Source organism: Piliocolobus tephrosceles, chromosome 20 (assembly GCF_002776525.5).
Source record: "Piliocolobus tephrosceles isolate RC106 chromosome 20, ASM277652v3, whole genome shotgun sequence".
In the NCBI taxonomy this organism is placed as follows: Eukaryota; Metazoa; Chordata; class Mammalia; order Primates; family Cercopithecidae; genus Piliocolobus; species Piliocolobus tephrosceles.
The window spans coordinates 31,736,380-31,750,967 of NC_045453.1; the positions used below are offsets into that span (position 1 = coordinate 31,736,380).

At 49.3% G+C, this 14,588-nt stretch overlaps 1 protein-coding gene across 2 annotated transcripts; it reads left to right on the forward strand.

The window, feature by feature from the left end:
* The first annotated feature begins 466 nt into the window (after positions 1 to 466).
* On the forward strand, positions 467 to 14,544 carry NELFCD (negative elongation factor complex member C/D). 2 transcript variants are annotated; one of them, XR_002735581.1, is made up of 15 exons: positions 467 to 622; positions 5,486 to 5,601; positions 6,147 to 6,256; positions 7,108 to 7,217; positions 8,319 to 8,426; positions 8,897 to 9,049; positions 9,268 to 9,398; positions 10,322 to 10,487; positions 10,723 to 10,857; positions 11,296 to 11,435; positions 12,409 to 12,523; positions 12,864 to 12,959; positions 13,036 to 13,087; positions 13,527 to 13,656; positions 14,056 to 14,544. XR_002735581.1 is itself a non-coding variant. In XM_023231853.1 (15 exons), the coding sequence occupies exons 1-15, from the start codon at positions 509 to 511 to the stop codon at positions 14,088 to 14,090; spliced, it is 1,800 nt and encodes a 599-aa protein (XP_023087621.1). In that variant the 5' UTR covers positions 467 to 508; the 3' UTR covers positions 14,091 to 14,544. The 2 variants fall into 2 exon arrangements, 1 of the variants encoding a protein (XP_023087621.1); XM_023231853.1 differs by having other exon boundaries at positions 13,036 to 13,176.
* The last annotated feature ends 44 nt before the right edge of the window (positions 14,545 to 14,588 follow it).

Sequence of the window (14,588 nt, forward strand, 5' to 3'; positions counted from 1 at the left end):
CACCATGTTGGCCAGGCTGGTCTCGAACTCCCGACCTCAAGTGATCCGTTTGCCTCGGTCTCCCAAAGTTCTGGGATTACAGGCGTGAGCCCCCACGCCCGGTCGCGCTTAGTATTTTTTACCCAAAATAAAAGATATTAAAACATTTTCGTGGGTCTTAGACACTTCCCGAAGGATTTGTTCCCAGCTGTCAGATGAGGAAACTGGCGCTCGCAGGGAGGGCGCAGCAGGGGCGGGGCTCTGCACGAGTCCAGTGGGAAACCTCTCTCCGGAGCTAAGCCGCCGGCCCACCCCGGCAGCGCTCTGGAATCGACTGGGGACGTTCCTTCCGCCGGTCCCCTTTGTTCCCAGCACCGAGCCCGCGGCCCTGCCCTTCCTCCAGGCCCCGCCCCTTTCCCCAGGCCCCGCCCCTTCCTCCAGGTCCCGCCCCTTCCTCCAGGTCCCGCCTCCCGCTCTAGCCGAGGCGAGCGGCCGCGCGTGCGCCCTCCCGTCTGTCCCCGCCTCGCGCATGCGCAGCGCTCGCTCGCGGGAGAGCGTGGCGGGGGCCGCGGCGGGCGCCATCATGGACGAGGACTACTACGGGAACGCGGCCGAGTGGGGCGACGAGGCTGACGGCGGCCAGGTGAGGCGGAACACCTGGCGCCCCCCGGCGAGGATCGTTCGTCTCCGCCGCCGGCGGGCCGGCCCCGCTCCCGGCGAGGCCGCGCGGCGCGAGGCCGCGGGCGTGCGGGTGGTGTGCGCGCGCACGGCCCGCGCGGTCACCGTGTGGTTCAAGCACAGCCCGTCCCGCCCCCGTCCACCCGGGGTCCTGCAGCGCGGCCGCCGGGGTCCCCGCCTCCTCGCCTGCAGGACCGTGGGGCGGGGCTGAGGCGGCGGAGGTTCTGGCGCAGGGCGGCCTGAGGCCCCCAGTACCCCCTTGCTCCGGCCAGGCCCGGCGCCGACCCTGCGACCCCCACGGCGGGCGGGACACCAACGCTAAGGTGGAGGGTTGGGCCCGGAGCTCACACAGTTTTAAACAAAAATAAAGTGGAAAAACTTCACACCAGCATCATGGTGAAAAAGTAGAACTTAGGGCATTCCTACATGTGCTTTACTGTTTTATAAACTGTACTCTTCAGCACCTTGGGCTGATTTCATCTGTCTTTGGGCAAACTGATGGAAAGCATCTTCGGGCCTTGACCTTCCAGGGTTTGGGGTGGAAGCCCAGGAGGGATCACTCTGTTCCCACCCTGAGAACAGGGCCTGCAGAGTCAGGGCAGGCAGCTCTAGTCTGGCCGGTGTGTCCCCTCCTTAACTCTAAAGACCCACCTGCGGCGCATGATTGAAATGTAGCTTCTCACGTCCCTCCCCTGGAGACAGCCCAACAGTTGGACGGGAGCCTGGGAACTTGCTTTTTTTTTTTTTTTTTTTTTTTGAGGCGTAGTTTCGCCCTTGTTGCCCAGGCTGGAGTGTAATGGCGCCATTGCGGCTCACTGCAACCTCTGCCTCCCGGGTTCAAGCGATTCTTCTGCCTCAGCCTCCCGAGTAGCTGGGCTCACAGGCGCCCACCACCATGCCCAGTTAAGTTTTAAAATTTTGAGTAGAGAGGGGGTTTCACTATGTTGGCCAGGCTGGTCTCGAACTCCTGACTTCGGGTGATCCACCCACCTCGGCCTCCCAAACTGCTGGGATTACAGGCGTGAGCCACCGCGCCTCGCCCAGGAACTTGCATTTTTAACAAGAGTCAAGATTGGGGATGTCTGGTGCATTTTGAACTGGTGTTTTGAGGGAATAAAGGATGAAGTGGGGCTTACGTTGATGAACATGGGTGGTGGTGTGATGGCGGCTTCAGAGCCGTGGTATAAAATGCCAAGGCAGGCGATGTGTTTCTGGAACTGAAAGAAGCCCTGTGAAGTCCTGGTGGAAGCAGTGGCAGGAGGTCAGTAGGGAGCAGGTTCTGAAGATCCTTGGAGAGTGCTGAATGGTATGGCTTGTTCAGGAGTTTGGGGCAGGGAGTGACACGAGTAGATTTGCATGTTGGATCATTTCACAGTGTTGGAGGCTTAGGGTGGAGTGGATAGAGTCAGACTTAGCTAAGTGAGAGCCTGGGCCATGTGCGTCATGCATTATCGCCTTCCACACTCAAGATTTTGAGTTGGGTGTTACTCTGCTTATCTGGTAAGTGAAGAAAGTGAGACGAAAAGACTTAGTGACCTGCCCAAGGTCATGAAACTAATAAGGAAGGAGAGGGGACCCAAGCCCACGTCCTTTGTCTCCATTGCCACTTTATCAAATTGCTGACCACCAAAGTGGTCCATATGGCAGGGTGTGAATTAGCTTAGTGGTGGGTTGGTGTTTGGGGCATCTTGTATATCACCTTGAGCCTGTTATTCTTTTTTCTGTTTTTTTTTTTTTTTTTTTTTTGAGACGGAGTCTTGCTCAGCCACCCAGGATGGAGTGCAGTGGCTTGATCTCGGCTCACTGCAACCACCATCTCCTGGGTTCAAGCGATTCTCCCGTCTCAGCCTCCCGAGTAGCTGGGATTACAGGCACCTGCCATCATGCCTGGCTAATTTTTGTGTTTTAGTAGAGATGGGGTTTCTACCATGTTGGCCAGGCTGGTCTTGAACTCCTGACCTCAGGTGATCCACCTGTCGCGGCCTCCCAAAATGCTAGGATTACAGGCATGAGCCACTGCGCCCAGCCTTTTTGTTTTTTTCTTTGAGACAGAGTCTCACTCTTGTCACCCAGGCTGGAGTGCAGTGGCGCCATCTTGGCTCACTGCAAGGTCCACCTCCCAGGTTCAAGTGATTCTCCAAGTAGCTGGGATTACAGGCCGGTGCCGCCACACCTGGCTAATTTTTGTATTTTTAGTAGAGATGGGGTTACACCATGTTGGCCAGGCTGGTCTCGAACTCCTGGTCTCAAGTAATCTGCCCACCTCAGCCTCCCAAAGTGTTGGGATTATAGGTGTGAGCCACCATGCCCGGCTCACCTTGAGCCATTGAGTCATAAAGTGTTAGAACTGGGGCATATGAGGGCCATCTAATCAGTGCCTTCACTTTGTAGACCGAGTGCATGAGTTACTTGCCCAAGTTTATGCAGTTAGACCTCGACCCCACTGATGGGAGACTGGGGAGTCTCATGTTTGGGGAATTTTAATCATGATCCTAATTTTGCCCATTGATACCTGTGGCTCTCATTGATGAGGGGGGGTGGACCAGATGGTCGTTTCATGTTTATTCTGTGACTCAGCTTGGAAGAGGGACAGAAAGTTAGGAAAGGTGTTAGGAGGGTGGCAAGAGCTGGATTTTAAAAGATAGTTGGCGACCCAAATCCTGTTCGCCTGATGCCACGTTACATAGTGGGAGGCAGGAAGATGTGTAAGGAGGCCACTGTGATGTTCAGTCTGGATGATGGAAACTAAGAGCTACAGACATTGAAACGGATGAGTCCTGCTGCAGGTTGCAAGTGGGGAGTGGCGAGAGGTCAGAACGGACAGGGGAAGTGGGAAGGACATGCTGTTGCTAGTGCTGGGTTGTTTTTTCCTGAAGGAGATGGGAATCTTTAAGCAGGAGAGAGATGTCAGTTTTGTGGCTTACAAAGATCACTGGCCACAGTGTGAAAGATGATTGAAAGGAAGGAATAAGACGGAGACTTTAGGGGAATGTTGCTACTGCAAGCATACAAAAAATAAGGAAGAGCAGAGGCAAATGTGGAAAGAAGGACCACCTTGGATAGACAGATGGGAGATGGAACTGATGAATCTATGTGACAGGATGTGGGGGTGGGGGGAGGGGGAGAAGCTGAAGATGATTTTCAGGTTTGGGGGTAACAGGTAGATATATGATGGAATCCTTTACTGAAATATGGGTTGTAGAAAGAAGATCTGTTTCCAGGGAAAAGATGTCAGTTTTGGACCTAAGGAGTTTGGATACTTGTGAGACATCTGACTGGAAATGAGAATGGAATGTTAGATACCTGAGTCTGGAGCTTAAGAGAGGAAGGACGGAGAGAGAGATCCAGGCTAATTCTGGATTTGTGAGCAGGTAGATAGCATGACCCGAGAGGTGGTGGAAGAGGCAGGTGAGCGCCCAGGGTGGAAGCCCAAGAGAACAGACATATGGGAATGAGGCTTGGGGTGAAGTCCGGCCTCTGTCACGCCCTCAGGGGCTCAGGGTTCCCCACACAAATCTGGTCTGAGAGAAGACTCCACAGTCTTTAGTGGGAAGTCATCAGGTTCTGTCTGCTTCCAAAGCACTGCTTTTAGGATCTTAGTCCAGATCAGGAGTGAGCAAACTTTTCTGAAAAAGGGCAGATAGCAAATATTTTAGGCTGTGCCTGTCTCTGTCTTAACTACTTAACTCGGCCCTTACAGGGGGAAAATGATCACAGACAATCCTTAAAAGAATGGGTGGCGGGCGCCTGTAGTCTCAGCTACTGGGGAGGCTGAGGCAGGAGAATGGCGTAAACCCGGGAGGCGGAGTTTGCAGTGAGCTGAAATCCGGCCACTGCACTCCAGTCCCGGCGACAGAGCAAGACTCCGCCTCAAAAAAAAAAAAAAAAAAAGAATGGGTGTGGTTGTGTTCCACAAAACTTTATTTGCAAAAATAGGAGAGGACGGGATTTGGCTCTGGGTCATAGTTTGCTGACCCCTGGCCCAGCTCTTGCCCCATTATGTTAGAGTAGGTTGCATGGAGGTCTGTCTCTATTAGTTTGTAAACTTCTTTGATGGAAAAAGCCTTGTCTTGTCTTATATTTTCTTAGGTTCCTTGGTTGATGAGCACAGTGCAGACTGTTCAGAAAGCATCTGCTTGTTAGTTAGGGTGGCAGTGTTAAAGTTGAACAGGGTTTGGGATCACTCAGTCCATCCTCACATGGTCATCAGCAGGTGAAGAAGCCTGCTTTGCCCTTAGATTGAGTGACAGGCCTGAGGTTGCTTCCACATAGAATTGGGACTGGAGTCCAGCTAGAAGTGCCGATGCAAGGCAAGTTAGCGATCTTTACTTTCTAATGGTAAGTGATGGCTCACGCTTTCAAGAATCAGGTTGTTACTCTTCAATGGCATGTATGAAATAAGAATAGTGAAAATAATAATAATAATAGTTGACTGTCTATTGCACTGTTACTAAATGTCAGAGGTTATGCTGGGCTCTTCCAAAAATTAGCTCATGGAATCCTCACAACAGCCAAATGGGAATAGGTATTATTATTATCTTCACTTAACAGAGGAGGAAACGGACGCTCAGAGAGATTGGGTAACTTGTGTGAGCATGGAACACGGTTTGCCAGGGAGGAGCTGTACACACCCACTCAGTGTGATCCTGGATCCCATTTTCCTAGCCGCTCACTACCTGCCCAGCCCATTTCATGAAATTGTCATGAAAGTCAAGTGAAATAATGTGTGTAGAATACTTTCAAAATGGGCAGCATTATACGACTTAAGGTGAGATTAGGGTATTTATATTAATGAAAAAAATTCCTGGCTCCTGGCATTTACCAACAGCAGGAGGATGATTCTGGAGAAGGAGAGGATGATGCAGAGGTTCAGCAAGAATGCCTGCATAAATTTTCCACCCGGGATTATATCATGGAACCCTCCATCTTTAACACTCTGAAGAGGTATGTGAGAAAGGTGTTTGTATTGGGAGGAGGCTGGGGATAATTTAGAGAAAGTTTTGTAATACACCCAGAAGGTGCTATGTAAAGCAAAAGTAATGTGAACTGAACTAAAGGCTTCAAGGGGTGGCCCCTCTGCCACTTTTTTTTTTTTTCTTAAGACAGAGTCTTGCCCTGTCGCAGTGGCACAATCACCGCTCACTGTAGCTTCAGCCTCCTGGAATCAGGCAGTTCTCCCACCTCAGCCTCACAAGGTCTTGGCCACCGCAGACATGTGCCATTGTGCCTGGCTTTTTTTTTTTTTTTTTTTTTTTTTTGGAGAGACAGGGCTCTTTATGTTGCCCAGGCTGGTCTTGAACTCCTAGGCTCAAGTGATTCTCCCACCTCTGCCTCCCAAAGTGCTGGGATTACAGGTGTGCACCACCACATCCAGCCCCCTCTGTCGCTTTAAAAATTTTGAAACCTGATTCTCTTCCTCCTTCCTTACCTTCCTGTTGTCCATCATTCCATTCATTCTGGTGTAATTGCCGCTTTGTTACTTTCCCTAGGTATTTTCAGGCAGGAGGGTCTCCAGAGAATGTTATCCAGCTCCTATCTGAAAACTACACTGCTGTGGCCCAGACTGTGAACCTGCTGGCTGAGTGGCTCATTCAGACAGGTGCTTTGTGGGTGGCCCGTGTCCTGGCTAGTCACCCCCACCTTTTTAAAAATAGACTTTTGTGTCCTTATAACACTGATACATTGCCTTGTTTTCCCAGTTTCTGAGACTTGTGTAAGAAAGAGCTGAACTTCTTACTTATTTTTATGTTTATCTTACTCATTTGTATCTGCTTGCCTCTTATCTTTGATTCAGTAATTGAGGTTTACTGGTAGCCTGCAAACGTGATTCTCATTGAGCTGTTTTCCCTACCATGTTGTAGAATTATAGGATTATACAGTGTATGTTCAGTGTGTCATTTTCAAGACGTCTATTACAGCAAGCAGTAAATGACGGATAATTTAGGACTGGCTATGATTATGGCTTTTAGCTAATATGATCAAAGTAGAGCCTTACTGTAAATCCACGGAGCCGGGTGCAGATGACATCACTGGAGTGCGTGCTGTCCGGAAGCTTGTGGACGCACTGCTGTCCCCGTGATTAGATACGAGTGTGTCTCTTTTGGCTGCCATCTGCTCCCTCCTCACTGGGCAGAGGTGTTTTTCCATCTCCCTACCTGTCTGCCGTGGCCATTTGTCTTTATCCTTAGTGAGGCTCTGCAGACGGTGCTGTCCTTTCCATGAAGTCAGGGTGGACCAGACTTGTGTGTTCTGTTCTGTGCTGCTTTTTGGGTCTTATCACTGAATATCATTGATAACTACTTTTAAGAGTTCCAAAATCTTACATTTATAAGTGGTCAGAAGCAATTCTTTGATATTTGATTCACATAGAGACTTTTGACCGTTTGCTTTCTAAAGCCACACAGTGAATGGAGAGCTTGCCATTGTTTAGTTGCTTTCATTTTCTTTCAGGTGTTGAGCCAGTGCAGGTTCAGGAAACTGTGGAAAATCACTTGAAGAGTTTGCTGATCAAACATTTTGACCCCCGCAAAGCAGATTCTATTTTTACTGAAGAAGGAGAGGTGAGGAATTATTTTGCTTTGTCTAGTACCAGGCCCTAGGGTCTTTTACAAATGTCCTGTGTACAGTGGAGTGTGGCATATCATGTAAGTAATGGCAGAGTTGGGGACTAAAATCAGAGTTTGAGACAGAAGTTGCATCTAGTCAGAATTGCCCTTGAAACTCTGTACCCAGGGTCATGACATGCTTGCACACGAGAGGCACACGGGTGCTGAGACCAAGAGAAGAAACAGCAAGTTCCCACCCCTTCCCCTCTCAGGCTGACTCCCAGGCACAGCCCGTGGAGTGCTGTGGTGGATTTCGTTTGGTTCCTCCAGGAGCAGTTGCCAAGACAGGGCTAGGCCTGCAGGAGATTATGGGGGGGAAGCAACTATGAGGGAAGATGGGGGTAGGGCTGGAGGAGGCTGGGGTAGCTGTGATGCAGTCTGACCCTTGAGGGCAAGAGAGAAGGAATGAGGGTTAGTAGGAAGAATGTTAGGCTGCAGTGTGGTTTCCAGAAAGTTCCAGCCATATCAGTGGGGAATCTTTAAGCCACAGGTGCCCATTCTGGAAGCCCACGTCTCCTGGACAGACCTGCTTTTGAGGCCCTGCTGCATTCCATCTGTGGCTGGGAGCAGCCTTGGGGAGCTGGCCTTGGCACAAACAGGATGGCAGGTTCAGAGCACAGCCCTTGAAGCCATCAGTCACATAGGAGAGCTGAGAGAAACGTTCTTCTGGCTACTCCATGTGGTGATGGGCCAGACCACCTGTGCCATTTAAAAATGGCCTCTTTCTGTTTTGCTGAGGGCATACAGCTGGGGCAGCATGAGCTGCCTGTGTGTGCAAGGCAGCTCTGTGTGGGTCTTGGTGTCTCCTAGGAAGCGACTTTCAGTACCCTCTTGTGTTGAGTTCAATCTTCTGAAAGCTGAGGGGGCATCCAGGGACCTTCCTGTCACTCAGCCAACTGTGTGGCCGTGGCCAGCTCTGGGTCTGCCTCCCCCAGAACTAGATGCCCATGGGGACTCCATCAGCACCAATCTCCTGCAGTCGTGTATACAACAGAATCTCCACTCAAGTAAAAGCGGGGCCTCCTCCTATTTTGCTGTTTGTGTGTTTGTTGGCAGACCCCAGCGTGGCTGGAACAGATGATTGCACACACCACGTGGCGGGATCTTTTTTACAAACTGGCTGAAGCCCATCCAGACTGTTTGATGCTGAACTTTACCGTTAAGGTAGGAAGAGTTCTGGAGTTAAAGAGAAAGGTGTTTGTGAATGAGGGTTATTTTTGGTTGTTGGTCTGTTTCCTTTGACAGTTCATATTTGCTTTTTTCCATAAAGGTCTTTATTGTTTTATTTTCATAAGCCTTACACTGAGAAAGAAAAGTGTAAAATTTGTATCTGTGTTTTTGGGTCAGCATCGACTGTGTTTTAGGATTTAGCAGGGACACATAGAGTTCTCTGTGCTTTGAGAAGAGCTTTAGGTGTGCCTGCTTGATCTTCCTCTTGCATATGAAGAAACGATGGAGAGGTGGTCAGCCCAGGGCACACACCTAGGTGATAGCAGGGTGGGGGCGGAGTGAAGGCCCGAGACCCATGACCAGCGCACACTTACTCCACCTCACCACGAACACTGACAAGCCAGCTTCCCGTGGAGGTGCGGTCACTGCATGCCACCCCTTTGACTTCTTGTTTTGTGTCCTAGCTTATTTCCGACGCAGGGTACCAGGGGGAGATCACCAGCGTGTCCACAGCATGCCAGCAGCTAGAAGTGTTCTCGAGAGTGCTCCGGACCTCTCTAGCTACAATTTTAGATGGAGGAGAAGAAAACCTTGAAAAAAATCTCCCTGAGTTTGCCGTAAGTTCTTTCTTTATGAACCTCAGATTGGAAGGAGACTACTTTGGGTCTTGGTTTTCAAGCATGAGATGCTCCTTCCCTGGAGAGAATCTCCATTTCTGAGGGCACGTTCCGGGATGCTCACTCCCGGGCCTGAGCACAGGGAGGAGGCTTGGCTCTAGTCCGCTGTCCGTGCTAGAGTAGTGAACCCCACACCCGCTCTCCTTGCAATCTTTCAGAAGATGGTGTGCCACGGGGAGCACACGTACCTGTTTGCCCAGGCCATGATGTCCGTGCTGGCCCAGGAGGAGCAGGGGGGCTCCGCTGTGCGCAGGATCGCCCAGGAAGTGCAGCGCTTTGCCCAGGAGAAGTGAGAGGCCCTATTTCTGCTCAACCCTTCCCTCCCTAGTGCTCCCCACGAAACCCTTCCCATGGCCCTCATTCCACAGCCAAAGCTGCTAGCTCCTTCTGTTCAACATATAGGTAGACTTCCTTGTGGCTGGGCATGGTGGCTCACGCCTGTAATCCCAGCACTTTGGGAGGCTGAGGCAGATGGATCACCTAAGGTCAGGAGTTCAAGACCAGCCTGACAAACATGGAGAAACCCCGTCCCTACTAAACAAAAATACAAAATTAGCCAGGCGTGGTGGCACATGCCTGTAACCCAAGCTATTTGGGAGGCTGAGGCAGGAGAATCGCTTGAACCTGGGAGGTGGAGGTTGTGGTCAGCCAAGATCGCACTATTGCACTCCAACCTGGGCAACAAGAGTGAAACTCTGTCTCAAAAAGAAAAAAAAAAAAATTTCCTTTTATCCAGCAGAGCTGGAAAAGTTAGAGTTGTTTTTGGTATACTTAGAGAGCTGGCATTCTAAAGTGCTGCTTTGAGGACTGTTTTGTAAAGCACTTGATTCTTTTTCACTTTGCCAGATTTATGGACCTGGGTTTTACACTGGGATTCATAAGTAACAAATAACATCAGTCCTGAAATAGTTGCTCAGAATCTCATTGTTACAGTGTCGTCCGTATCTTACTGTACAAAATGAGCTCGTGTTAACTTTATTTTCTGCTACCAATAGAGTGTTCATAAGTATTTAAAGTGCGTGACTCCTTTATTATAGAGCCAGCAAGCTGTATTTGAATCACTTTCCCAGTGTTGTAAATGTTAGGAGTCAGTACACTCGGGAATGACAGAAAAACAGAGATCCCAACAATGTAAAGTATTCTATGTGTAAAGAAGAACAGAAAAAAGAAGCTGCCTTGTTAGTAACGGGCTCTCTGGTTTTTCTCATCAAGAGGTCACGACGCCAGTCAGATCACACTAGCATTGGGCACAGCTGCCTCCTACCCCAGGGCCTGCCAGGCTCTTGGGGCCATGCTGTCCAAAGGAGCCCTGAACCCTGCCGACATCACCGTCCTGTTCAAGATGTTCACAAGCATGGACCCTCCTCCGGTTGAACTCGTAAGTTGCTTCTCAAGAACCCCCAGTGCCAACTGGTAGGTTACTTTGGAAAGTCTGTGCTTGTCTGATTCTCTGAAGGCTGTGAATGCAAATCCATCATTGTCCTGGTCCTTCCTCAGTCACGCTCTCGGCCTGGAGCCTGTTAGGCCCCTGCTGTGTAGGGAGCCCTGAGGGGAGGTGGGTGAGCAGTGCCCTCAGGCCTGCCGTCCCGAACTGGGCCTGTGCTTCTCCTCAGATCCGCGTTCCAGCCTTCCTGGACCTGTTCATGCAGTCACTCTTTAAACCAGGGGCTCGGATCAACCAGGACCACAAGCACAAATACATCCACATCTTGGCGTACGCGGCAAGTGTGGTTGAGACCTGGAAGAAGGTACCATCGGTTCTGGGAATCTGTGGATTTTTTAGGAGACAAATCTCCTCTGCTTTGATATTATTTTGGAATTTTGGCTACAAGAAATCTTGAGCCTCTCTAGTATCAAGCATGTCTTTTTTTCTGTTTCTGCATAGAGAAAGTGCTAAACGTCTCAAGAAAATGTGTGTAACCTCTCTTAATACTCTGCAAACCGTAATTTGAAATGTGACTAAAGAAATGAAACTGATTTCCATAAGACATGGACAAACACTAGTCTCAATGCTTTTCAGTTTCTGTACACTGTGTGACTGTGAAGTTTGACAATTAAATTGACTCCCAACTTAAGTTTGAGAAATAGGGAAAGTGATTTGCAAGGAGAGGTGGCCGATACCAGAACACCCCGACAGCGGGGATATCTGCCCTGTCAGGCTCACTAGCTTGTGTGTGTGTTTTCAGAACAAGCGAGTGAGCATCAATAAAGATGAGCTGAAGTCAACGTCGAAAGCTGTTGAAACTGTTCACAATTTGTGTTGCAACGAGAACAAAGGGGCCTCTGAACTAGTGGCAGAACTGAGCACACTTTATCAGTGTATTAGGTAAGTAAAACGAAACTTAGTTCTTCAGTCAGTCCTTTGGGGAGGAGGTGGTTTGAGTTTTCATATTGAAAGCTCAAATAACAAAAGCTTCAGTGATACTTATTTTATGTCTTTTTTCATTTTTAAACAGTATGTAGGGAACTTTGGACAGCTTTAGCAGCGTGAGGAATTTTCAGGTGTTTATTTGCCAGAAGTCTCTTGAGCACATCCTCACAAATTAGACGAAGGAAAAGCTAGCCAGAGTTACAAAACCTGATCTGAAGGGTCTATTTATAGGTAAAGTTATACTCACAAACTATTGCTTAGATAGAAATGATCTGTGATTATGCCAGTTATATAAATGTGTCCTAGAAATACTATGTTCTCTTAGGCATGTCTTTCCCCTAATCATTGATACTAGGGATGAAGAAAGAGTTTGCTAAATAAAGGTAAACTTCAACCCAGTTCACCAGACTCACTGAGGGTTGCTCATTAATGATCTTTTCCTTTAAATAAGTGGTTTAAAGTGAGCAGAGAATTGAACTCTGCTTCTCGCATCACATGTTGAGTGATGCCGATTCATTCACGCTATTTACTAATACGCAGAGCTTAGGCCAGGCACGGTGGCTCCCGCCTGGAATCCCAGCACTCTGGGAGGCCAAGGCAAGAAAACCGCTTGAACCCAGGAGTGCAAGACCAGCCTGAGCAACATGGTGGACCCTCTCTCTACAAAAAATTAGCTAGACATGGTGGCACGCACCTGTAGTCCCAGGTACTCGGGAGGCCGCAGTGAGCCATGATTGTGCCATTGCACTCCAGCCTAGGTGACAGAGTGAGACCCTGTCTCAAAAAAGAAAAAAAAAAGGTTGGGGGGCATACTGAAGGGTGAATGATGGAGTCGTTTGAGTTGGTTTGTAACCATCCTTTAACGCTTTTCTAGCATATTTTGTGTTTTCAATTATTTTCTAAAGGAAGCATTCTGCCTTAACTGTAGGTTTCCAGTGGTGGCGATGGGTGTGCTGAAGTGGGTGGATTGGACTGTATCAGAACCAAGGTACTTTCAGCTGCAGACTGACCATACCCCCGTCCACCTGGCATTGCTGGATGAGGTAAGAGGGCGGAGGGCTGTTCACAGTGTACACAGTGTCCGTCTCATGCTGTTTACATTGGCATTAACATTGCATCTATTTAGTAAGTTTAGAGGATACTCTTTTCAAAAATAGTTATTTCAGTCCTAAGCGAGGATTTTCCTCTTAAGGACTTAGCGTCATTGACTGCAGAAATTTTTTCATCTCAGTCAAGTGTTACTGGAAGCTGATGGCCCTGGCTTAGGTGTCAGGACCTTCCTCCTCAGTGATAAGGTCTTTGGTGACTGTGACAGTGCCCGGTTTCTCTGTGTGCTGAGTGTGACCACATTGCTCAGCGAAGCTCCCTCTGGCCTGTTTGTAGATCAGCACCTGCCACCAACTCCTGCACCCCCAGGTCCTGCAGCTGCTTGTTAAGCTTTTTGAGACTGAGCACTCCCAGCTGGATGTGATGGAGCAGGTGAGCAGTGCCCGTGGGGCTCGCCAGGGGGCTGGGGAGGACGCCCTCTAACCAGCTCCCTGTCCCCCTTCTGTAGCTTGAGTTGAAGAAGACACTGCTGGACAGGATGGTTCACCTGCTGAGTCGAGGTTATGTACTTCCTGTTGTCAGTTACATCCGAAAGTGTCTGGAGAAGCTGGACACTGACATTTCACTCATTCGCTATTTTGTCACTGAGGTCAGCAATGCACCGTTGGTTTCATGTTTCATACTGTTTACACTAGCACTGCCCTTTTTGGCTTAATGTAGTTCATTTTGTACCTAACTGAGAACTGTGCTTTCTGATGTAGTGATGACAATGACAGATACTCATTTACCAAAAAGCACTTCCTGCCTGCAGCAGCTGTATTACACACGTTGCCTCCGTCACCACCCTGGGCATCTTAATGTTGGAGACGGGTGGTGTCACCAGGGAAGCTGGTGGGGGCGGGGAGGGATTTTTTCCAAACTGATTGCCATTTCACCCAAATGTCGGTGGATGCCCCGCACTAGTGTGCGGAAGAAGTCACCCTGTGCTCCCCCACACAGGTGCTGGACGTCATTGCTCCTCCTTATACCTCTGACTTCGTGCAGCTTTTCCTCCCCATCCTGGAGAATGACAGCATCGCAGGTACCATCAAAACGGAAGGCGAGCATGACCCTGTGACGGAGTTTATAGGTGAGGCCCGGTGCCTAGCCCTTTGTTACAATAGAAGATGTCAGCTGGGCGCGGTGGCTCGTGCCTGTAATCCCAGCACTCTGGGAGGCCGAGGTGGGTGGATCACCTGAGGTTGGGAGTTCAAGACCAGCCTGACCAACGTGGAGAAACCCCGTCTCTACCAAAAATACAAAATTAGCCAGGCGTGGTGGCACGTGCCTGTAATCCCAGCTACTTGGGAGGCTGAGGCAGGAGAATTGCTTACCCTGGGAGGCGGAGGTTGCGTGAGCCAAGATCATGCCATTGCACTCTATCCTGGGCAACAAGAGCAAAACTCCATCTCAAAAAAAAAAAAAAAAAAAAGAAAATGTCATGTTCTACTTCCTGTTTCTAACGCAGTCACTGTTTTCCTCGTTACAGCTCACTGCAAATCTAACTTCATCATGGTGAACTAATTTAGAGCATCCTCCAGAGCTGAAGCAGAACATTCCAGAACCAGTTGTGGAGAAACCCTTTCAAGAAGCTGTTTTAAGAGGCTCGGGCAGCTTCTTGAAAATGGGCACCATTGGGAGGAGGTGGATGACTTGTTTACAAAGGAAAATGGTAGCAGCTTCAGTGAGAAACTGCTCTTAGGAACAGTCCCTTCTCTGCTGTCAATCCAGTACTGCTCTCAAGTCCTGTTTTCGGTGTTCATTTCCTTCAAGGCAGGCACTGGGCTCGCATGACGCCTCAGGACAGATCCGGCCGTCAGCTGTGGGCCGCTGGGAACTCAGACGCTCGGGGAACTCCTTTCAAAGCTGACCTCAGTTTTCTCACAAGAACCCAGTTAGTTGATGTTTTATTGTAATTGTCTTAATTTGCTAAGGACAAGTAATAAATTTTTAAAAAGCCTTTCTGCTGGGTTGGATTGGGTCCTGATGTGACATTGTTTTTGTGTGTGAATAAGGCATGGT